Below are 26,404 nucleotides of genomic sequence, written 5' to 3' on the forward strand. Positions count from 1 at the left end.
GATTACTGTGGAAGATGTAATCGATTAATAATCGATTACTTCCAAGTTTTTATCCCTTCAAATATCAAAGCAATATTTAAATGGTAAATCTTGATGTTATCCACTGAAGTTTGAATGTGTTCCTGCAGTTTCAGTGCAGATTCTTTTAAGGTTTTATTCTGGCTAACATTCTCACTAAATCCCTAATGAGGGATTTTCTACCATGGAAAGAGGAGACATGATACCTACAATAAAATATGCCAAGGAATTAATTATTCCTTTCAACCTTAGATCTGTACCTCCATATTTATTAACTTGTTGAAAAAATTATTTAATATTTTATTGTGAATTACTTCATTAGAAGTATTTGGGCTGTCCGTATGTTGACAGTACACATTAAACATTCCTGTACGTGTCTTTTTCAAAAAAATAAGTAAATTAGAACGAACTCTTAGTAATTAACATGTAAATTAAATGTGTCTTTAAGTAATTTAACTAATACATGTAACACAGTTTCATTCTGTATTGAAATAAGTGTTTTGAGAGGTATTAATTCTTTTAATAATATTGTTTGTCTTCAATGGAATGATAGTTAAACACAAGGTAGTTCACAGTTTACACCTCATTATCTGCAATCAGGGATATGTCTCAGTCAATTAATCAGCCAATTAAGATAAGCAAACACAGTGACACTTACTCCCTCTCTTACAGGCACTTATATATAACCCCTCACTGATATAAAAGCAACCTTACAATTTTGAATGAAAACATGAGAATGATTTTCCAAATTTTAAAGTTACTAAAACACAAGTTTGAAGTTGTTTAAACATTTTCAGATATGAATAAGTATTTCCATCTTTTTTTTTCAAGTACTATGTAGTTTATTTACCAAATTATTTATATTTAATACAGCACTTAAATCTGTTTTTGCTATTTATAATTTTCTATCACAAGACAAAGTTTTTCAACATCTGAAATATGAAAAAGGACATGCAGCAAGAGGACAGTGGGTCAAATGTAAAATGCACACGAAAAATCTGTATATTTTATTAATAAATGGTTGAAATATACTTCTGAATTATTTAATACTAGACCAGTAGGTCTATAATGCAAATTTCATTGAGAACATTATTAAACTTATGATAAGAAAAGTTAGGAAATCCAAACATTACACTAGGTGGTTTATATTTGATATTTATGTGTGATTGACTGGAATTAATTCTCCAAAATAACATCCATTTATGTATAAATAATCGAAAGTAATCGAAAAAGTAATTATAATTACATTGAAAATTTTAGCTGTAATCGATTAAATTACGATTACAAGTAATCGAAAATCTCTTCGATTACAGATTACTGTCGATTACTTGAAAAGCAGTAATCATTACAATCGATTACGATTACTCGATTACGATTACCCCATCCCTGTCCCCCCCCCCCTTTTCTGGGTGAGGAAAGAAGGAGTGGCTTTTCCTATCCTTTTGCCCCAATTCCCATAATCCTTTTCTTCGTATTCCTATCGTACAGTGTAAAATAAACACTGTAATTTGGAGGCCAAAACTCTTCATGTTCCCAATCTCCTCGAAAAGTTTCAGAGAATATTTCATGTAGGTTACATTAAACTAAATGTTTATTACTGCAGGAATTAACGCTTGCAACTTAACCTGTTAACTGCGCTGAGAATCAAAAACTGATAATTTAACGTTATATAGAACATTATGTATCGACGTGATCGTAGTGTACTTGTGTACGTAGTACGTAAGGAGTTTCATTAAAATCAGATTATATAGAACTGTAGTAGAAGTAGCGTTTTTTAAAACTTTCACGGAAATTCATGTTTTTACTAACCATGGCAACACCGTTCAATGGCGTTTATTGAAATCAAAAAACAGATTTATGTATCCTAGTGTAGACTACTATGCCGGAAATTAAAAGTCCCCTTTAGATAGGTTTATATTTTAGTTTTTCTAAGTCTCGCGAATGTTCGTGACTTCAAAAAACCGGCATTATTGCTTCATCATAAACAAAACAACGCCAAAAAATGACAGGAACCGTGCGAATGGTGACGGAAGATTCACAGTTCCAACCAGAACTGACCAACGCTGGAACTAAACTCGTCGTAGTGGACTTTTATGCCACGTGGTAAGCAACAGTTTACAGAAGAACCATCCCGCGGCACGTCGATTTACCCAAATGGACCCAAATGGAACCCAAATGGACCCAAATGGACCCAAATGGAACCCAAATGGACCCAAATGGAAATCAAAATGGACCCAAATGGAAATCAAATGGACCCAAATGGAAACCGAATGGAATATTAAATACATATTATCGTATTATCGAGTTGTTACTTATTGATGAAAATAATGAACTTACAAATGTAGAATATTAATTATTCATTTCTTATATTGTATTTTAAAATACTAATTAATTTTCTTTAGTATTCTATATATCGGCAAAATTATGGGGGGAGGAGGGGGGCACAGGTCTGTGCCCCCCCCCCCAACGGTTCCTACGGCCATGAAAACTATATAAACTTTAAAAAGAAATACTTCAATTTTGTATTCAATGATATGCAAATGTTATTACAAATAGAAAAAAGATTAATTCTTATTTTTTAAAAAAATATTAGAGATGAATAATTAATATTCTCCATTTGCAAGTTCATTATTTTCCATATTTTAAATAAGTAACAACTTGAGAATACCATAATATATGTTTAATATTCCATTTGGATCCATTTGATTTCCATTTGGGTTTCCATTTGGGTCCATTTGATTTCCATTTGGGTTCCATTTGGGTCCATTTGGGTTCCATTTGGGTAAATCGACGCACCCCCATCCCGAAATCCTTATTCATTCAAGTAGGCTACATGATTAAGATTTGTGTATGAATCATCTTCAGATTTCCATGTCTTGAAAGTTGTATAATTTTCGTTTTCACAGAATTTATACACCGAGACTTGGTTGTTGTTGGACATAGGTTAAAGTTGATAAAAGAGGAAATTCGAACGGTTTCGTGCAAGTTTGACATACGCTTGAAGAAATTTAGAATAAACAGCTTATAAAAATAAAATTGAATTTGATTATTCCAAGAAATTGATGTTCAGTTATGGGAAAACATTTTCAGCAATTCAATGCAATTTTTTTTTTATTTCAAGCTTCAAAGTCTTGGGAATTTTAAGCAAGTCATTTCTGACTGAAATATTTAGCAAACTATTTCATCCTTAAACAGGTTGGGCACACCCCACCAAATGGTCATTTATCCCCCGTTTGGTGGACAATCTCCCATATCGGAGACGAATTTTACTGACCAAATGGTGGACTTCTTTATTCTATTCCAAATTTTATTAAAATAAAGCAAAAGCGCATTTACTTAGGCATTGGGGAATTTTAGTGAACATATTCGTCGCACAATTAACATAGTTCGGTCGATTTCCCATGTGCAATTTCTCCGTAACTTCCTAAAAACGATACCCATAGTTGTCCGTAACAGCCGAACTTCTTGATCACTCGATCAAAAAAAATTTGATTGTGTCTAGTAGGATAAAAATTCTATTTTATCCAGTGGTTGAACTCTTGATAAGTTAAGTTCCAATCACTTTTTGGATCTTCGTCAATATTTATTTCCATAAAATCCCGTTAAACACGAGCTCCTCATTACTTTACTGGTATGGTGGGCACTTACTGCTAAAAAGTTATATTTTTCTATACTTGAACGCAATATCTGTTGTTATTTTTCTTTTAGGATGAAGTTGCATATTCCATACGACCTTTTTGTGGTATAATATGTATATTACTGATGAATTTGATATACTTGATCAATAATTTTCAATAAAAGATTTACAAAGTGACTTTTGCAATTATTCTTGTATTCGTTCGAAGTACATCGTTTTAAAACAATAATTATATCATAATCTAACTTCATTTACTATTTTTATAGAGAACAAAGCTATTGCATACAAAATAAAATGAAATAAAGGCAAAAACTTATTTTTCTTTTGATTTTCTAATTGAAAATTGACACTAATGTGCCTCCGTAGTAAAATCCGACTTCTGACCAGGTTAAAAAAAGATCACCGTTTTTATTGGTTTGCATTATTTGATTAGTTGCCCGGATAATCGAAATAGAAAGTAAAGAACATGATTGACAGGTGCAGCATCGTAGAAGAAGGAGGAAAGTTTCTTTTTAAGTAAAAGCGGAGAAACGTTGCACTTGTTTACATACGTGACATTTTTTTTTCAAATTTTTGAACGACTCTGCGCAAAAAATTACACGTTGAATTTCCGATTTTTTTCACTCAAAACACCGATAAATATCTATATTTTATTCCACGTGGTTTAAAATTATGCGCCATTCCACGCCATTCTATTGAATTGAACACAACCATTTTTCTCTCCCAAATGGTCAGTAAAATTCGTCTCCTATATGGGAGATTGTCCACCAAACGGGGGATAAATGACCATTTGGTGGGGTGTGCCCAACCTGTTAAACCCCTGTCACACCGGGATTGCGTCCTCACGGCGATCGCACGGCGTCCATAAAAAATGCAAAATGCCGAGGTGAGCCCAGTAGAGTCTCCTACAGCTCCGTGACAACGCGGCGAGATCTCCACTGAAAGCGGGAGGGTCGCGTAGGGTCTCCTAGAACGCCAGGGGACGGCACGCACTTTGGGCATGCACAAAGTACGCGCCGTGTGATCGCCGTCTGATAAGAACGCAGTAGAAACGTAGTGTGATCACCGTAGCAGCGAGGTGAGATCTCCAACAACCCAGTGGGAGCTCCGTATGCACGCCGTGAAGACGCACATGATCGCAGCATGAACACAGTGATAGTAGACTGCGCTTCAACAGAGACCTCGCAGAGTCCTTGGAGATGTCACGGCGTAAGTCGGCGTTTCTATCGCGCTTTTACGGCGCTTCTAATGAGATTAATTGTCTTGTGATTTTTTTGACTGTGATTACACAGCGACAACAAGGAGTTGTCACTGCGATCATTGCGCTCTCTTGGCGTTTCTACCGCGTACGTTGGCGATCACAATGCACTTTCAGGGCGTTGTTAGAGCGTTGTCAGCCAGCTCACAAAACAAGAGCAATGGCCTCATATTTGATCAGCAATAATTCTAACGTATTTGTTGCACTCCTGGCCAGGAGCATGGGAGTAGAATTGGGAAGTAAATATTACACCAGAACCTGTTCTGTTGTTTCAGTGGAGTTGCGATGGAATTACTTAAATTCTATAACAACTTTTCAGTGTGTTTATTTTTTACATTCATAATAAAATTAAAAAAAACACATCTGAATTGATATAATTGAAAAAAGAAGGGTATTAATTACAAAACTAACAGTAATTTAGTACTAAGTTATTCAAATATATCATTAGCTCACCTGAGCCGAAGGCTCAAGTGAGCTTTTCTGATCACTTTTTGTCCGGCGTCCGTCTGTCTGTCTGTCCGTCTGTCTGTCTGTCTGTCCGTCTGTCTGTCTGTAAACTTTTAACATTTTCGACTTCTTCTCAAGAACCACTGTGTCAATTTCAACCAAACTTGCCACAAAGTATCCTTGGGTGAAGGGAATTCAAATTTGTTCAAATGAAGGGCCACGCCCTCTTTCAAGGGGAGATAATAAAGAATTAGTGAAAAATTAATAGCATCTTTTAAAAATCTTCTTCTCAAGAACCACAGGGCCAGGAAAGATGAAACACATGTGGAAGCATCCTCAGGTAGTGTAGATTCAAATTTGTTCAAATCATGCCCCCAGGGGGTAGGGCGGGGCCACAATGGAGGATCAAAATTTTACATAGAAATATATAGGAAAAATCTTTAAAAATCTTCTTCTCAAGAAGAGCAAAGCCATGATAAGTCATATTTATATGGAAGCATCCTCAGGTAGTGTAGATTCAAGTTTGTTCAAATCATGACCCCCAGGGGTAGGGCGGGGCCACAATAGAGGATCAAAGTTTTACATAGAAATATATAGGAAAAATCTTTAACATGTTTAAAAATCTTCTTCTCAAGAACAGCAAAGCTATGATAAGTCATATTTATATGGAAGCATCCTCAGGTAGTGTAGATTCAAATTTGTTCAAATCATGACCCCAGGGGGTAGGGCGGGGCCACAATGGAGGATCAAAGTTTTACATAGAAATATATAGGAAAAATCTTTAAAAATCTTCTTCTCAAGAAGAGCAAAGCCATGATGAGTCATATTTATATGGAAGCATCCTCAGGTAGTGTAGATTCAAGTTTGTTCAATTCATGACCCCAGGGGGTAGGGCCACAATGGGGGATCAAAAGTTTTACATAAGAACATACAGAAAAAATATTTCTTCTCAAGAACAGAAAAGCTACGTTTAGTCATATTGATATGGAAGCATCCTCAGGTAGTGTAGATTCAAGTTTGTTCAAATGATGACCCCTGGGATAGGAAGGAGCCACAATGGGGGATCAAATTTTTACAAAGGAATATATGGGAATTTTTTTTAAAAACTTCTCAAGTACAACAAAGCCATTTGTTATAATGACATGGAAGCATCATCAGGTAGTTCAAAATTCAAGCCCCCCCCCCCCCCCCCCCCAGTAATCATTTCAATACTGAACTGATTTGGGCTTTTGCCTAGCCAATGTGTTCAGGTGAGCGATGTGGCCCATGGGCCTCTTGTTTTTGAAGTCTTTTCGTTATGTGACTACTAGAATCTTTTAAAAATAAAAATGTGTTACACTCCCTCTGGATATATATCCATAGTGAAGAACGCATCGTGGACGTATTGTGAATGCAGCAAGCGCAGTGAGAACGCCATGAACGCGAGGTGACAACTCCTAACACGCCGTAAAAGCTCCGCCGAAGCGCAGTCAATTGCGAAGAGATCTCCGTTGGGAACGCAGTAGAAACACGTGGGTCGCCATAGGGACACCGTGACATCTTCACATTGTAAAAATTTTACAGAAATTTGTGCGATTCCACTGCGATTTTAACATTTTTACATCGCCGTAATGACTCCGTGTGGACGCAGCTTGGTGTGACAGGGCCCTTAGACATAACAAACAATAAAGGGAGTTGGGAATCCACTGCGCATATGCCTTGAATCAAATTGACCTTTTGTATTGCAAAAGATAAAAAATATACATTTTTGATTCTTTTAAAGATGTTCAAACGTTTCCTCTCAATTCAAAAATATTCATTTGTTGATTTAATAAATATATGATTTATTTGGTCAATGTATTTTCATTGAAAAATTCCCCCAAAATGTGCCCTACACCTGAGTTTGACATGCCCCCCCTGAAAAATCTAAGCTGATGACCCATTTATTTTTTGGCATAATTTACTGGTAAATTTTATTGTTAATATTGTCCTTTAATATGAATAAGAATTCTATTGCAGAATTGTTTTCAATGATCACTCTTATACCCTACACTGGCAATTTCCCACCTTCCTATAGTAATTATCGATTTCCATTGCCAACTTTTGAACGCTCCCTATTAAAAATCTACATTGATGACCATATGATTCTTTTATTCATTTTAACTCACCACAAGTCACTTTACCTCATATTAAACTTTGAAATAAAAAATCTATTGCAGAAATGAATTAGGTCCGTCGTCGTTAAATTCTATGAAGTATAAAGATGATTCATACCTCATGTAAATAAAACAAAATCTTTATACTTTAGGTGTGGGCCATGCAGAAGGATAGCACCACTTTATGGGGAGCTGAGTCTGAAATACACAAATGTTGTCTTCCTCAAGCTCGATGTTGATCAATGTCAGGTATATACTTTGGGTAAAGGACTTTAATTCCAGGTATTGATGTATGTTTAATCAGGACAGTTATCATGTTGAATAGATCTTAAAAACTTGCAATTTGAATGTTAAACTGGACTGTACATCTAGGTTAAATGGAACATGATTTTTTTTTTAATCAATAATATGGTCAACGACATGACTTTTAGTGCAGGAGGGGCCTGTTTGACATGCAAATTTGCAGACTTGTTTTGTTCTTTGCCTTAATACATGATGTGGAAGCTAAGTATTTACACATGCATTGTTTTTAGGACATTGAAAAAAAAATCCTATATTGTGCATGCCTGAAGTGTGCTATGACTGCAGCATAAACAGTGTAGACTGTGCATATCTGCAATCCAAATTTCATGAGTTTCATGAAAATGTTTTTTTTTCTTTTGTCAGGAAACAGCCCAAAGCCAAGGTGTCACAGCCATGCCCACTTTCATATTCTACAAAAATAAAGTGAAAGTCGATGAAATGAAGGGAGCGGATCCAGCCGCTTTGGAGGAGAAGATCAAGAAGTGGATGGGGGAGGGAGAGGAGGGGGCAGATGAAGTCACCGTGAAGGGACATGTGTGTTTATTTAACAAATATTATGTTATTGTCTCTTTGCTTTGTAGCTTCAGTTTGATTTCATATATTCTTTGCACTTGTAGATCTTTGTACTAATGTATATTATATGTTACTTTGAGAACTGTCAGCTCATTTCTGATAAGCAGTATCAAAATTAAAGCAGTCAATTAAGATGATTAATATTTCTTTTGTAGAAAAAATAATTATTGATCAATTTTATTATTTGCTTAAAATTTCTAAAGAAATGGGAAAAAGTCTTCTTCAGTGTAGCTATAAAGAAAAATAAACATGTTATTTAAGGTTTTGTAAAAAGTTATCTTTGGTGCATGTAGCAAAACAAGATGGCAAAGGCTACATTTTAGCTAATAGTATTGTTTATTCTTTGTCTAATAGAGATATTTCTTTCTATACAGATGGACCTGTCCTCGTTAATTAACAAGTCCGGATGTGAGTGTCTTAACGAATCTGATGAGCATCCTCTAAGTCATGCCCTCACTACCAAGGGAGGCTACCTAGAATCCGACTGTGATGAACAGGTAAATCTAACAAATTCTACCTGATACTGTAGATTCCTAAATAAACGTGAGGAATAAATTATTGTGTAATTTTCTGAGAAGCACCACTTGCGAAATAAAATTACTCACTTTTATTTTTATGTGCTAAAATAATCTCTAAATCAATCGTCCACTCATGAATTATTGTTCTCGCAATTTGACATCCTAGGGCCATTTCACGATATTAAGTACTCATGTAAAATAAGGAGTTTACAGTATTGCAACATTATTTGTTACAACAGTACCAACAGCCTGTTATTTCACCACTTTCTGCCATTCTTTCTACCCCCCCCCTCCCCACCACCACTTCTAAAGGATGACCCTCTCTCAAATGTTACATATTCTGAATCCACAAAGAAAGGAACATTTTCTTTAAATACTAAAATTGACTAAAATTGAGTGCCCCAAAAATTGTTACCAGTAATGAAATTGTTGTATCTGTTCATCACTTTTTAGCTCACCTGAGCTGAAAGCTCAAATGAGTCTTTCTGATCACATTTTGTCTGTAGTCCATCTGTCTGTCCATCCGTCTGTAAACTTTTCACATTTTCGACTTCTTCTCCAGAACCACTGGGCCAATTTCAACCAAACTTGCCACAAAGCATCCTTGGGTTATGGGGATTTAAGTTTCTTCAAATGAAGGGCCACACCCTCATTCAAGGGGAGATAATTCAGAAACAGTGAAAATTTGGTGGCATATTCTACAAATCTTCTTCTCCAGAACCACTGGCCCAAAAAATAGTTTAAACTTATAGGAAACTTTTGTTATATAATGTAGATTCAAGTTTGTTCAAGTCATGACCCCTGGGGGTAGGGTGGGGCCACAATGGGGGATCAAAGTTTTCTATAGGAATATACAATGTCTAGGAAAAAACTTTAAAAAATCTTCTTCTCAAGAACAGCAAAGCATGATTTGTCATATTGATATGGAAGCATCCTCAGGTATTGTAGATTCAAGTTTGTTCAAATCATGACTCCCGGAGGTTGGGTGGGGTCACAATAGGGGATCAAAATTTTACATAGGAATATATAGGGAAAAAACTTAAAAAATCTTCTTCTCAAGAACAGCAAAGCCTTGTTTAGTCATATTAATATGGAAACATCCTCAGGTAGTGTAGATTCAAATTTGTTTGAATCATGACCCCTGGGGTTAGGATGGGGCCACAATGGGGGATCAAAGTTTTACATAGGAATATATAGGAAAAAATATTTAAAAATCTTCTTCTCAAGAACAGCAAAACATTGTTTAGTCATATTGATATGTAAGCATCCCCAGATAATTTAGATTTAAGTTTGTTCAAATGACCCCTGGGGTTAGGGTTTGGCCACAAGGGGGGTTCAAAGTTTTACATAGGAATATATAGGAAAAAACCTAAAAAAAATCTTCTTCTCAAGAACAGCAAAGCCTTGTTTAGTCATATTGATATGTAAGCATCCGCAGGTAGTGTAGATTCAAATTTGTTCAAATCATGATCCCTGGGGGTAGGGTGGGGCCACAAGGGGGGATCAAAGTTTTACATAGAAATATAGGAAAAATTTTTAAAAATCTTCTTCTCAATAGCAACAAAGCCATGTTTAGTCACATTGATATGGAAGCATTCTCAGGTAATGTAGATTCATGTTTGTTCAAATCATGACCCCCCTGGTAGGGTGGGGTCATAATGGGGGATCAAAGTTTTACATAGGAATATAAAGGAAAAAATCTTTCTCTCAAGAACAGCAAACCATGTTTAGTCATATTGATATGGAAGTATCCTTGGGTAGTGTAGATTAAAGTTTGTTCAAATGATTACCCCTGGGGGTAGGGAGGGCCACAATGGGGTATCAAATTTTTACAAAGGAATATAAATATAGGAAAAAATCTTTAAAAATCTTCTACCCAAGAACAGGAAATCCATTTGTTATATTGATATGGAAGCATCCTCAGGTAGTTTAAAATTCAAGCCCCCCCCCCCCCCCCCCCCCACCATGTAAACTTTTCAATACTGAATTGATTTGTGCATTTTCCTAGCCATTGTGCTCAGGTGAGCGATGTGGCCCATGGGCCTCTTGTTTTTGCACTTATCAAAATCTGTCAAAATGTGATTGCAATATAAGGAGGAGCCTATTGTATGATTTACTAGTTAATAAACTTTTTGTTTACAGTTACTCATCAGTGTGGAGTTTACACAAAGTGTAAAGTTACATTCCCTGAAACTTTACGCCCCAGAGGGTGAGTGATATATATTTTTGGATTACAATATCTGGCAAGACATTGGAATCAAGTTTGCTTTCTTTTGACAGTACAATTAAGGAATTACATGTATACTTCACACTATTCATATTAATGTCAAATGTAATGTGTAGTGAGTCTGGTCAAGGTCAAAGTTGGACTACAAGGTCATATTTGATGCACTTAGAATAATATTATTGTAATTGTATGCTATTGTAAGTTAAATGGTTAATAAACAATTGTTGAATTTAGAACCTATTTCATTAATTACTTTTGATAATATTAGCTAGACTATTTTTATTTTTAATCTGTTTTTCAGAAAATGGTCCAAAGACTGTAAAGATATTTCAGAACCTTCCCCGATCTCTAGATTTTGATCAGGCAGAAAACATGGAGGCTGTTCAGACGTTAGAGTAAGTTGGTATTTTTGATATCCAGTGACTATAAAGCTGGTTTTGCATCAGATTTAGATACAGCAGTATTTCTGTTTCCAATTCGAGTCTTTGATATAACAATCTTGTCAAGTTTTTCAATTAATAATGAATAACACCTGGAATAAAAGTTAACTCTTTTAAAGATATACACGCTATAACTTGCGTCAGTTAAAAATAAAGTTGGAAATTTATTTATTTTGTTTACCAAATAAAGTTATGAAAATATTGTAAATTATACAATTGGAAATGAACGTATTATAAAGATCTCAAATTATATTATTTATTATCCTACTAGGAGAGTAATGCCTATATTTAAATTCATGCATCATGTGACACCGTCGCTACTTTTAGATGGATAAACAAAAATGGCGTCAAGAAAACGAGGTAGACCGTTTGGTATACAAAATAACTTTTGACATGGATGGCATACATTTTATGCTTAAAGATACTTATCTTAGAAAACAACCAGTATTAACCATCTACTCTGTAGTGACAGATATTTACTTTTATTCAAAATCGAAGTCAAAATGCAAAGTACCTCGTTGTCTATGATTTCCCGCGGACATGCGTATCTATATACTATTTACGCACTTCCTTCATCAATATTCATAAATAGGCTGAATTCTTAATTGCAGATTTTGCTTAATTGTTTTGTAATTACAACGACTTATTTAGTAAAACTTTGTGGAAAGTACAGTTAAAACTGCCATAGCGACCCACTGTATTAAGCAACTCACTGTCATATGTGACCGTAAAAATTCCTCCCAACGCTTTTCCCTATATATTATACCTGTATTAAACGACCACCTGCCTAACGCGACCAGCGACTGTGATTTTCCTGACCATTTTTTTGTAATTTCAGGCAATTTTACCTGGGTTTAACAACTATAACAACTATATAAAATTTCCAATTCCTACTTTCGATTTCGGTCGAGCATGCTACGTTTTTTGGTTCAAAACATCTACAGACACGCATTTATTTCATAAATTGATAATTATATAATGCGAGTGTTACGAGTAAAGCAACATTTCAAAATAAATATTTTTACTTACATTTTGATATTTATTGAGTAAACATTAAAATCTAAATTAAATACATAAACATTCACGTTTTTTCTCTCCAATGATTGAGTGCCATTTTGAAAATAGATGTTCGAGGTCGATCCTGATATCATTTCGTGCTGTAAGCAGGGCTCGAGCTGTGATTCGCCATTTGCGCCAATTGCGAATTTTTTCCAAAAGTGGCGAAAAGAAATTCAAAAGTGGCGAAAATGAACTTTTTTTTTTAGATATACCATACAAAAGTGTGTGTACTCCTGGCTATCTCCTTTGTTTATTCAATGTATACAGATTAGCCCCTTTGTTTATTTAATGAAAGCAGACGTGTGAATTCAGGGTGTGAAAACTCCATGAAACTAACAAAGCAAAGTACATGTAGGAAATCACATCTCGCTTGAACGCACACAGCTGATCTAGTTTGTAACTTTAGCCTGGAGCAGTAAGGGGATACAAAATTACTTGAAATAATATAAGATGGATTAAACAAGGAAAGACAAAGTGTTTTGGGGAGATGAAGTTAGTTAATAAAAGATTTTAATCAATAAAATCTGGATCTATATAGATTGTTTTTTTTTTAAACCGAAGTAGGAAAACATGACAAAAATTGCAGAGCATGGCTGCTAATTTTACCTGATTAAAGTCAAAATAGTGTGTTCATTATACAATAAACTGACAAAGAGTGAAAGAGATACTGGCTTGGAAACAAAACAATACTTTTGTCAATTACGCTGAATTATTTTCAGTTATATGAATTTACATGCATATACACCCTGTGTCCTAGTTGTTAAATTAAGCCAAGTTTTAAACCTGATTTTAATTACTTCTTTTCACAATAAATTGTTGATATGATTAAAATTTTCGCCTATTATTTTTTCATTTAAAAAAAAATTTCATATATCTTTAGTAAGTCTGTAACCCCCCTCCTCAGGCTAAAAAGTTATGAACAAGAGGACATCTACTGTCCAGAGTTGGCTAATATCAGTATCAAATTAATTGTATAAATGTAGAAATAATTCCTATATCAGTTTTGTAAGTGGATACAACTTTAAATCTTACAATTCTAAAACAATGCCTGTGATATAAACAAATTGAAATAGTGCTATTAATGGAGTGTTTAACACTGTACACTTGTCGAAACGAGATGTAAAAATGTGATTCCTTTCATCGCGAAAAGTGGCGAAAAATATTTTCGCTCCAGTGGGAGCTCTGGCTGTAAGGGCCAAATGGATATTCAGCTATAAAACCTTAACTTTTAAGTAACAAGTAACTAAATCCTAAATGTTTATTTAAGTGATTTGTGTCACCAACGGAGTATGTAAACACATGCTAGCTAGCACCCATACCAGGAGATAATTGAAGTGACTGAAGTACCTGACGACAAACAGGCAATTAGACGCGGTAGTTCAGTAATGAAAAAAAAATTAATGAGGTTAAATAAATTTTTAGTCATGAATATAATTTAATTTGTTACCAATTGCATAAAAAAAATCATGATACAGTTTTAATTCTTAGTAATGTGCAAAACATTCGAAGTTATATATAGGCTATTTCAGATGTTCACAATATTTCCCAATAATCAAATGACTCATGTGCGGATCAAGCAAACTTTATTACTGAACACTTCAACAGGACAACTGTACCTATAATGTAAAAGCATTTAGAGTTGATCAGTACCTATTAAAAAGCAGAAATAAACAGAATATGTTATAAAATACATTCCACATACAAGTAATATTTTCAGCATTGTATATTTGAACACTACAGAAAATAAGCAACCTGTATTAAGAGACCACCTGTCATATGTGACCTTTTTTCCTTTCTCCATTGGAAGGTCTCTTAATACAGGTTTGACTGTAATTATTTTTCATTACACATCATGTTTCTCAAATCATTTAATCATTTTGTTTCACATAAAAAATCGCGTTTATATAGCGTGTATATCTTTTGAAAAAAAACACACACACCCCCTCCCAAAAAAAAAAAGAAAAATGGTACAGTTCTTATTAAATTTCCCTGAAGTTTAATATTTAAGAAGAAATGACCCTCATATAAAGAAAATAACTCTGCATGTACATTTGATAATTCACTGTTTCATTTATTTTTCGACTCGATACATGTAATGATTTATCTTAAGTGGTACGCTACGTCTAATTAAATTTTATTTAGTCTCCCTCTTCCCACAGAAAACAATCATCATTTCAGAAAAATTCCATAATTTTTGAAGGGAGATAGCTTTTTTCCCATTAAAAAAAGGGAGTGTTATTTTGTCAAGGAAGATAACTCTTCATGTCCTGTTTTACAGACTGACCCCAGCAGATCTGAAGGAAGGGACACTTATACCTCTACGTTTTGTCAAATTTCAGAATGTTGGAAATGTCACAGTAAGTAAAATTATGTGAGAATCATAGCCTTTATCACTTATTTTGTGGGGTGAAAGTTTGGCTGTTTGAGGAAAAAAAATATTGGTTTATTTCAGAGGGGTTCATGAATTTTGTAGTCTCTTCATAACACAAAAGCAAGGAAAATTAACCAACAAAAAAATAAGTGAATTCATAGTACAGTATCTGCTTTTTATTTAGTTTTTCTTGAACTTCTGTGTATGTTGATCAGGGTAAAAACTCAGTAAAACTGGAAATGAAGGGGTATCATATTTATAGGTTCAAACTTGCAAAAATCAAATTAAACTGTGTCACTGTGCAATAAATCTCATTTCTGTAGTCCGTGCAGTACCTAAGTTCATAAATTTCATTATTTCCTCTATTTTAGGTATTTATCAAAGACAACCAATCTGGTTCAGAAACCACACAGATAGATTACTTTGGTTTTGTCGGTTCTCCGGTAGACACTACAAATATGGCTGAATTTAAAAGGGTAAGTACTTAAGTAACATTGTAAAGCATGGGACAATATGTGGAGGGTCACGAAAAGTCAGCTTGAATAATTAGGCCAAATAAACAAGTGGTTCTTGGGCCACCTTGATGCAGGCAGGTTTTTTTTTTTATTTTATTTTTTTCAAGATGAATGCATACAACATGTATCAATTCACCAGTTCTCCTGGGAATTTTAATGTATCTTTTGATTTAAACCACAATGTTAAAGCCCTGCTAGGGTGCAGTTAATTTTGATATTTACAAAAATATTAACAAGCAACCCTGTACATGTACTTTAATTTGAAAAAAAGTCCCAGCAATAGCTTTTAAAAGAGATCTCTTTACAATCTTATGAAATTTTCACACTCGTTTTACTTTTATCTGTTTCACTCTTGCAGTCAGCAGTCAAATTCAAATGGGGTGAAATCAACAGAGATAGAGTTATTTCTCTTTTAACACAACTGTGTCTGCAAGTGTGATGAGGCAAAATAACCTTGTATACATTATTCAGATGTTGTGTATAAACTTATGTATACAGAATTACCGTATTTTTGCTTTGTGTTATTTTCACTCTTTCACACTTCCAAACAGTTTTGCCCCATTTTAAATTCGTTCAGCCATAGCATGGCCGCAGGACCCGGGGGGGGGGGGGGGGGGGGGGGGGGGAGCAATATATATAGTACTATAGAAAACATAGATACTGTATGCTTCAATAAAACCTCAATGTTGCCCCTTTTTTTATTTTTTTTTTTTTTTGCTTGTCAAAGAAATTTTGGTAGTTGATAGTGCCCCCTCAACTGAAAATGTATGGCTGTGTAACCCCCCCCCCCCCCCCAACTGAAATTGCTTCCTACAGGCCTGCTGATAGTTCTGTTTAAGAAATTATACTGTATTCTCTGAATTTGCCTTGTTTAAATTCACCCAACTAAGGGTAGGGCAAAAGGGGCAAAAATAAAAAGGAGGCAAAAATTTCCCTGTATACAGTAATGTAAGGAAAAAGTACTGTAAACAGTTACAATTGTCTAATCCACTTTAATTGGCCAGAATTGCAAACAATTAAATTTACTGAAATGGACTTAAAAGTTTACTTTGGAGTTATTGAATAGGCAAGCTCTCGGAATGTACAACATCCAGATTAGACAAGTTTTACTGTATATACATGTATGTAATGGTTTTTTTTTTTGCAGGTTGCTGGCAAAAAAGGAGAAAGCCATTGACAGTGGATATATCTTAGATTCTATGGTGTACAGGGAAGGGGCTTATACTGCAGGTGTAGGAACGCATCTACTTTATCATCAATTACATCATCTAAAACATACGATGATTGGATACTTAATTTAAAGAAATGAAGCGTATGAATTATATACTTCAGTATGCTGTAGAACAAAACAATATGTATGTTAAAACTTTCAAATTACTGTGAAATCAAATCAGAGACTTGTATTAATGAGTTGATGTGAATTATGACTCTTTATACTGTGGACATTTCAAAGACAAAAGTACTGTACACATTTCGACATATGGCCTCTTGTAACATGTAGAGTATATATATATAGATTATGAATCATTTAAATTTATTAAGATCTATGAAAATTCAAATATGAAATAGATAGAAATAATGGTGCATACATAAACAATTATTGAAATATAGTGAAATGTGTTACAATGTTTTACTCCTTGCGGTTTACACATATGTGCACCAATATTTTAAATTAATCTATTCTGACACTTTGGATTTGCAATTTTGTTAACAGTGGAAGAGTACATGTATGTATGATTTTAAACATTGCCTAGAAATGTCAAAAATTTTGAATATTGTTCTAACATTAAATTATTTTAAATATGAAATAACTTCAGTCATTCCTTTTAGATTATTATTATTTTGATACTGTTTACAGGGAAATTTTGCCCCTTCTCCCTACTCACAGGTGGGCGAATTTAAAATGGGGTGAATTCACAAAACAGTCTAATTTCTTAAACAGAATGAGATTGGGCAAAATTAAAACAGCAAAATTATTTGCACGCGTGAAAAGCGAAAATAACCCTGTATACAGTACCTGAAATCTGATTCCACTTTGTGTGGATTGACTTGGGAATGGAACAGGATCATTTCCAAGTAGCGGAAACTATAATGAGAAAGGTAAAGCTAATGAACTATGATCTCTACGTCATAAATCTTGTACACAATACTAACAGTGAACAGGGCAGAAACAGGGACCCTGGACCATGCCAAGGTAAATATTGACCAAACCCAAAGATTTAACTTGTAGATCTCAGATGTACGCAGATTAGTAGAACAATTGTTTTGTACCAGACTTTGCCTTATTATATTTCTCAAGATAAGCTTCATTAATCTTTGATTACCTTTGTTTTTAGAGAAAAGAATCTACAGAATTTAACTGATGTTACCTTGAAATTTTGAAAAATATCGAGGTTGTCGGATAACAATGAAGTCAGTGCCCCAAAGTTGCTTCCACTTAACCTTGTAGACAGCCTAACAAAGTTTGAGATTACCTAATTCACAAGTCATTAACTTGGAAGTGCTTCTGCATTTTAATATGATGCTTCCCCATCACCTTACTACTCACATCTGCATTTACACAGCTTCAGCTCGAGTCGGGGGCTGAAAGGTAATACAGTTGAACTTCAGTATCTTGAAAACTGGTATCTCGAATACCATGAATATGTGGAAGTGATTTGCAAGTCCCAACCACTTACTCTTTAAGTATTTTACCCTCGATCCTCCTCGGATATCTCGTTTTTTCATGGTCCCTTTGAGTTCGAGACAAGGAGGTTCGACTGTATTACAGTTTGTACAAGGTAGTTCCAGAGATCTACGAGTTGTATTGATAAATATCTGAAAACCTGCTAAATATGAAAGACTATTTTATCTACTTTTATTAAAGACCCTTGAAAAACAAGGGTACATTATTCATTTTAAGTACATTACAACCACAATATAATTCAACAATACAAAAACAAAATAAATTTGATCGGAGTTTGTCAAAAATAAATTGCCTTTCATTCATCTCAAACAAGCAACTTCTATACCGAACTCATGCCATGGATATAATTTTAAATGGAGAAAATTCAGTTATGACAAAAAGTGTGACATTACATGTATAATGATTCATTTGAAATGCTCTCATCTCATCTTGCAATCTTTCAACATAAGAAATAAACCTTCACACACCACTAACTTTAGTATTAGCATACATTCTGCTCATTTCACGCGTACATGTATTCACAATGAAGAGTCAAATTTATGCACAATAAAATATCTTTCTTTGGCATTGCAACAGTTAACAACAAATGTTTTAAAAATCTGCAATTTGTTAAAAAAAAGTACAAGTCAAAACAAATAAAATGCCGATACTGTACAATAAATTAAACAAATTTCATCGAGTATATTATTGCATAGAATATCTTAAATGAGCTCAATATTGTCAAATTGCATTTAAAAGCCCCTGATGCCTTATATTGTGCAGAAAATACAACATCCAGTAAGCCTGGCCCCCAATACAATTTATAAAACAAACAGGCAGATCTTAGCACTAGGTACTGTCTACACATGAACTGTAATGCCTTTTCTACACACCTTGACCTAACACACATTCAACTCATCTGGATGACATGTCCTTGACCCTAAGGTCAGATAAGCTAAAAATATCTTTAACCTTGACATGATGTTATGGACTTGTGTTGAATGTAGAACTCCTGCATGAAGCTGACTAAGAGATTGGCTTCCTCTAGAGAGAGTGCGTTGTATAGCGAGGCTCGAATTCCTCCCACTGATCTGTAGGGAAATAAATACAACATTACTGCTAAAGTATTGACCCTTAAAACACTGACTTGTAAATTTGCTCAGAAAATTCCTGCTTGGAATTACTTGATATCATTAATAAATGCATAAATTTGAATGAATACTTAAATGTATAATCATACGCATATACATGTATGCTCTTAAAAAGGTAGAAAATATCGAAGCATGTCCATGATGAAAATTGCAACTTACGTTTTTCCTTCCCTTACAATTTTGACATTTAAACCCCGATAAGGCCTTAAGACCCTCTGGAAGGTCCCTTTAATACTTAAGAACTCTGACCCTTTAATTACCTGTGTCCTTTAAGTTGAATCATTCCTTTCTTGCTGGCCTCTTCTAAAAATTTCTTTTCCAATGCTTCATCCCCATCTGGCCCCCCTATTCTGAATGGGGCGTTCATACGACTGCGACAATGAGCCTCCACTGTGGCACTGAAAAAAAAAAAAGCATTCAAAATGATTAAAATTGACATCAACTGATTACAAAAGTACAGAATTACCTCAAACATGGGAGCTCAATTGCCCCAAGTCCAAAAATTATAATAATCATAGGTAGAACATGATAGTAGTTTTCTTCATGTTAATGAACACGCCTCACATACAAGCTCACAGAATTTCTACATTCAGTATGAAACAGTCAGGCAAACCAATTTATAGTTTTTAAAGAATAGAATAAATGTGATGGGACTTGTAGCTTTTTCTTTTGAAGGATTTGTGTAAAGACTCTTACTGGTAGAACCCGTTAGATTTTTCTATGGCGTTGTACACCGCCTCCGACTTCTGTTTGGAGTTTTCTGCCATTTTTTGAACACCGCCCTCATCTTTTACCCACTGTAGAACCAAACCCAGGATGTAGATGCTGAAAAAAACAGTCAAAACATAAAATGTCAATCTTAGAAAATGATTTTATGTAAATCCTAACATATATTCTAGATTCATTTAGTAATTGCTGTTTCATTAAAATTTTTAAAAAATGTGACTTTGCAATTTTTTAATAAAATTACAAACAAAATTCAAGTCGACTCATTATATAATAGTGTTGTACTTTGCATGCACTATGCCTAAATAGTAGTCAGGGTTTGACACATGGTGCACGAGCCGGAGGCGAGTGCACTATGTGTCAAACCCTGACTTCTATTTAGGCATAGTGCATGCAAAGTACAACACTATTGTTATTATTATGCTGACTGTTGTATAAAAACGACAATATTTTCTCCCTTTCCAATGTTTCATCACCTCTTACATTCATGTTAGTACACCCCTATTATGACGTCACGTTGTGCTACATGTACGTCATAATCTTTTGTCTTTAATATTTTGAATGTTCCATGTACAAATAGTTGAGAAATTTAGTTGTGTGAAGGGTAAAAAATTGCAAGATCCTATTTTATAAAAATTATTTTGTTTATTTTTTTTTCTTTTAGTGTAAAATCTTTGAAACTAAGTTTATATATATTATAATACAGTGTTATAGATAACAGCGTCTCTAGCGTAATCGGTAGCGCGTCGGACTGATAATCCTGGGGTCGTGAGTTCGATCCCCGGCGTGGGCGCTGTCGGATTTTCTTCAGAAAAAGAAGCCGTGGTCTATTTCGGCATAGTATGCTTACGCTATATAAATCCTTAGACCACTATGCAAAAATAGTTGGGTTTTGACTATGTAGAGACAAACTGACAGGAAGCATAATAATTATTAATAGTCATTGTGAAAGCGACAATTAATAGTCAATGTGAATGCAACAGCTGAGGTTCCAACATTTTATGGGTAGGAAATAAAACATCAGAACTCAAACATACTTGTAGGTGGGAGCTGTGTTGTAGAGTGAATTGTTGCCCACTTGTATTTTGTAGTCCAGTGTGACAGGACATTGTGGCATGGCCTTGCCCAGGAGATCCTCTCTAACAATGACAAGGGTCACACCCGCACAGCCCATATTCTTCTGGGCACCAGCAAAGATCACACCAAACTGCAACACATTACAAACAAGAGATTTACATTTTTGAAACCTTCTAAGTATTTTACAAAGATTTGATAAAAATTGGGATTATACTTCAAATTTTTTTTTTACAAGATTCTTCCCCCTTCTCCCCCCAAAAAACTCACAGACAGCTTCATGAAACTGCCAACCTTCAAAATTATAAAGGACATTGTGTTTATTTAACACAATTATTATTACAAACACTAACCTTTGATACGTCTATTGGTTTGGACAGAATATTGGAGGACATATCACAAACAAGGGGAACACCGTTTGTTTCTGGGATATCAGAAAATTCAACTCCGTGGATTGTTTCATTAGAACAGTAATACACATATGAAGCATCTGGACTAAGTGACCACTTACTGGCATCAGGAATATCTGTAAATTAAAAAGTTACTAAAATCTTTACAAGTTTCATACTTCAGCTTTCAATTTGGTGAAGTGAAATTGATTATGTTGATCTATCGAAAGTGGCAGTCAGACTCCTAAATAATAAAATGTCTTTGTAATTAATTCAGTCAGCTTTTTCTGAGAATTATAAAGAATTTTTCTTGAGTATTTTAACAAGAAACTGAACAAAAATCAAGCAATTCCTGAAATAGTCCATTTTTGCAGTGTGATAGAAACATCCTTTATAACTTTTTTTTCTGAGCATAGCTCCTACCCAGTTGTCTAATATACCAATATTTATAATTCTGTACTGAGCATTCACTTACATGTATAAGAATCCAGCTTAGGAAGCACATGGTTCACAGTTCCATATTTTTCAGCCTCTTTTGCAGCTTTAGCTGACCATGACCCTGTGATGATGTAGTCGGCCTTAGCCGCAGGCCCCAAGTTCATTAGATTCAGGGGGACTGCTGAGAATTGACCAGTGCCACCCCCCTGTTTAAAAATGACTTTGTAATTATCGGGAACATTTCTGAAATTAGAAAACATATGTTTAAGTTTAAAGGCCACATATAATTTCGTATAAATTAAAGGTGTGGATCTATGAATTTGGGGCATTAACTATCATGATCACTCCAAACAAATTAATAGACACACTTAACTCATAATGATTGTTAATTTTGGTAGAAGCAATTAAATCTTACAATAATTCTCTAAAGTTTCTCTCAGCAGCATTTATTATCTTCGTAAAATCTGCTGATCTGTGACTTAGCTCTGAAATATAAAGTTAAAACTTCCATACATGTAAAACATGGCAAACATTTACTTTTCTACTGTACTCAATTCATGCAGTTGTGAATTTAAAAAAAATGGGCATTTTTTTTTTAGTTCAAATTCAAAGTCAATATTTTTATAGACTTTATGAGCAAATTAGACTAGTTAAAAATTAATTTTCCCCCATGTCACACAGTTAGGGATTAAAAAAAGAAAAGTCTAGTCTCAGTTTCACTCAACTTGTTGAGTTTTTTCCTCAGGTTTTAATGAAATTGTTAATTACACTAATTAATTACTCACCCATGACACTAATTCCTGTGTTGTTATAATTGAGCATTTCCTTCTGTGCAGTTTCCAGCACCTGTCAAATCAGAATTCATTGATTAAGTCTGAGTAATATTGATCAACGATATCCAAAATTCGTTAAGATTGCATTTGAACCTGTTGAAGTTGTTAGATCATCAAAATAATTTCCTTCCAAATTTTTGAATTCATAAAATTAAAATTAACGATATGCATTTAAATAAATTAAATAAAGTGTGCTATAATTAATCTCTAAAAGTATTTTTTTTAAGTCATAAAAAAATAAGTTTATTACTTTTCCTTTTTTTCTAAATACACAAAAATGAAGATATATATATATATATATATATATATATATATATATATATATATATATATATATATATATATATATATTATTATTATTATTATTATATATATATATATATATATATATATATATATATATATATATATATATATATTATTATTATTATTATTATTTATTTATTTATTTATTTATTTATGATTCTAAATAAGTGCATTTTAAAAATAAAAATTGTTTGTACATTATTTTCCTTTCAGTCTCCCCCTTAAAAATCAATTATAAATAAATCTCAAAAACTATTATTAAATTCATGTCCTTAAAACTGTCCCCCTCTTCACTGAAGCTGCTAAAGGGGAAAATTCCCAAAAATAACATTATTTTACTACAGCGGCCCTGCACCATGCATATATAGAAAAAGCGTAAATTATACCTTCCTAGGGAGTTTTGCAGGTCCAGCTGAAAAATTGATAACTCTTTCCGCCATGACTATTTCCGTTTGTTGTAAATAAAGTGTCTTTTGAATGAACTATTCGAACCGATCCTCATCCAAACTTCGATTTGCAACGAGTGAGGAAGAAAATTTGTCTCTGCGAGATTTTATACTATCCGCAATGGTCTCTCTACGTTGTGATTGGCTGAGGTATAAGGTCGACCAATCAGAATGGAGATAACTGGGGTCATCAGTTGATCCACGTTTCTAGCGAATGGTGTTTTGTGACATAATAGCTAGACAAGCGAGTTCATTGTTAATGAGGTCAACTCATTTCATTTTATTGAAAATAAATTTGAGTGCAATAATTTGCGGATAAAAATTAGACACTGAATAGAAATTGCATGCAGAATTTCAAAATGTTCTAGACATTTTTGATGCCTCACCGTGATGCAGTTAATCATGAGAAAGACCGTGCATGATGCAATAGATCTATATTAATATATGGAAGCCATAGTATTGTTCGAATTTCATTCATTACTACACGCGTCTACTACAAGTACTACTACTGCTTGAGTCAAATAGTAAAACAATACTGCATAATTTTTTGTCGATGTCATTCAATCAATAAGTTAATTCGTATGATAATACAGCCTAGTACATGTTTATCAATATTATTAATATTTTTTTTAAATAGTTTAATCAGTAACCATAATTAACTAACCGGTTAGAACTATAGTTAAAAAAATGTATAGTTTAATGCCCATTCAGTAGCAGATCCAGCAGAAGGAGGGGTTATATACGTGTCAGCCCCCCCCCCCTCCCCCGGGATTTTCACTGAGAAGTATATGTTACATTGTTGTATACAGTAAGGAGCCAAATAATGCATTGTGCTCCCCTCCCCATGAAACGCGAAAGTTGGTGTAAGAATTAAGAGTGCACATGGAAAAAAATTATTTGTAAAATTCCATATAATCCCGGCGCTCAAAAGTCAATTAAGTTACAATCATTTTTGGTTAAAATGTATATATATCATTGATTATATCCGTACAGAAGAAATGGGTGGAAAAAACAATGGATGTAAATTAAAGGTCCTCGACCACAGCTAGGAATTTATTTTTGATTTTTTTTTTAAATTATATTTTTTTATTGAAGACACCCACCCACACTCTCACCCAACACACACAATATTTTTTTTTCACAGAGTATGAAAACAAGGATCGAGATATACTTTATCTTTTTCTGCTTTACGCAACCATTACAGGTATATTTTATATGTAAAGCTATAAATTTAATTCTGAAACAATTAATGAAAAGTTTGTACTTCAATGAACCGCGCATTCCTATAATATACAAAACACATATATGCACATGCACTGTTTCAAAAATAGCATTTAATTTTATGGACGAGAAACCTACGGACTTTGTACTTTGCTATTATAAGTGATGTATTTGTAAATGACCGAAATATGAATTTTTACTCGGGTCAGATGACCTGGCCACTCCGTTTCTAGGTCAAATTCTTTAAACTGGACACTTTGTCAAGAAATTGCATTGAAAACAGCTATAGTATAAAAAAAATCTTATTGACGAGAAGAGTTTTGAAAATAGTTTTAATTTGTTTTTAGTCTGTAATTTTTTTTGTATATATATATATATATATACGTTGAATTTCGAAAATAATTTTATACATGCACTTTTAATATTAAATGTAATTAGCAGTTATACTGTAATTGGAAATCTTTCAATTTTTTTTTTAATTTAACATGTGTAAAACCCGTCTAGCTTATAAAATGAAACACGAGTCGCTCTCTCATGTCTTTTATACACGCACTAAGCAAATACATGTGTAGAACTAGTCTTCCATTAATGTCATTAAAATACATTGCTCTAGGCGTCTCCCATATTAGGATTACTTGACCTTATTTGGAAAAGATTGATCATGGAGACTGCGCGTGATTAAGTGCACGCCAAACTTATTTTGTGATTTTTGACGATATTTTTTAAGTTTTCCTGTTTAGAAATGTCAGTCAAATTTGTTAGCATAATGGGGTAATGCGACGTGCAAGTACACATACAAGATAAACATTGTTTTATATTGATTCATCAAAACTATACAGTTTCTCAAAGCTTGTTTATACACACGTTTATTAAATTCAGCAATTAATCGTGCTTTTACATGCTCTATGAGAATTTATTGTCCCCACTTATACATTAGAAATGCATATAATACAAGATATCCAATTATACTATTCTAATTGCAAAATATTGATTGCACAAACATCAGTGTTAAAGGAAATCGATCAATACACGCCTGATATGAATACAGACATATCTTTTCTTTGGCCTCGATTTAGATGTTTCCGCCTGATGTGTAACAATCTGTCTCGCCGACTTCACGGTTCGGTGCACAGCGAAGGTCACTCGCCCTTATTAGGAATTTGTAAACAAGTCCTATGGGTGATGCAATCTCTTACAATGCACTCATTTGACTTTATTTCAATTTAATTTTAATTGGTATCATATTAGTATATAGACATTATCATTTGCAATAAAGTTTTATTACTTAAATCAATAAATTTTAGTTATAAAACATCAAATTCCCACCATGTGCCATATTTGGAAGAAACATGGCTTCCATATTTGGACAAAGAAATTTTCCTAATATGGCAGATGCCTTATCCTATAGCATGCTAGCTATAGTACGCTTGAATTATTACCGTTAAGTGTGTGTGAATCAACTAGATCAAAGGATTTAAAGCAGTATATAATTTCAAAATAATCATGATAATAAATTTCTAAGTGGTAAACATTGAAAACATTTTTCAGTCGAAATGGCGGCGGCATGTATGCCAAATTTTTGTTATTTTACACCTAACCAACACGTAAGCGATGAAATTTTGTCATGAAACTGCATGGAGGCTTTCAAATGCCT

At 33.8% G+C, this 26,404-nt stretch overlaps 2 protein-coding genes across 2 annotated transcripts; one reads left to right on the forward strand and one right to left on the reverse strand.

Annotated features, from left to right (window-relative positions):
• Window positions 1-1,935: 1,935 nt before the first annotated feature.
• Window positions 1,936-17,282, forward strand: LOC133189175 (thioredoxin-like protein 1). The gene is made up of 9 exons (XM_061324586.1): window positions 1,936-2,121; window positions 7,648-7,744; window positions 8,162-8,332; window positions 8,746-8,868; window positions 11,032-11,098; window positions 11,418-11,511; window positions 14,894-14,972; window positions 15,358-15,462; window positions 16,649-17,282. Exons 1-9 carry the CDS (start codon window positions 2,021-2,023, stop codon window positions 16,676-16,678), a joined length of 867 nt encoding a protein of 288 aa, XP_061180570.1. The 5' UTR covers window positions 1,936-2,020; the 3' UTR covers window positions 16,679-17,282.
• Window positions 17,283-18,341: 1,059 nt separating this feature from the next.
• On the reverse strand, window positions 18,342-23,595 carry LOC133189174 (phosphoserine aminotransferase-like). Its single transcript, XM_061324585.1, has 9 exons — window positions 23,470-23,595; window positions 22,730-22,790; window positions 22,360-22,429; window positions 21,982-22,187; window positions 21,471-21,643; window positions 21,081-21,250; window positions 20,014-20,142; window positions 19,578-19,715; window positions 18,342-19,257 (listed from the first exon to the last, which is right to left on the reverse strand). The coding sequence occupies exons 1-9, from the start codon at window positions 23,521-23,523 to the stop codon at window positions 19,134-19,136; spliced, it is 1,125 nt and encodes a 374-aa protein (XP_061180569.1). The 5' UTR covers window positions 23,524-23,595; the 3' UTR covers window positions 18,342-19,133.
• Window positions 23,596-26,404: the final 2,809 nt, after the last annotated feature.

Source organism: Saccostrea echinata, unplaced genomic scaffold, assembly GCF_033153115.1.
Source record: "Saccostrea echinata isolate AGI-Se365-2 ecotype Australia unplaced genomic scaffold, CSIRO_AGI_Sech_v1 ptg000017l, whole genome shotgun sequence".
NCBI lineage: Eukaryota > Metazoa > Mollusca > Bivalvia > Ostreida > Ostreidae > Saccostrea > Saccostrea echinata.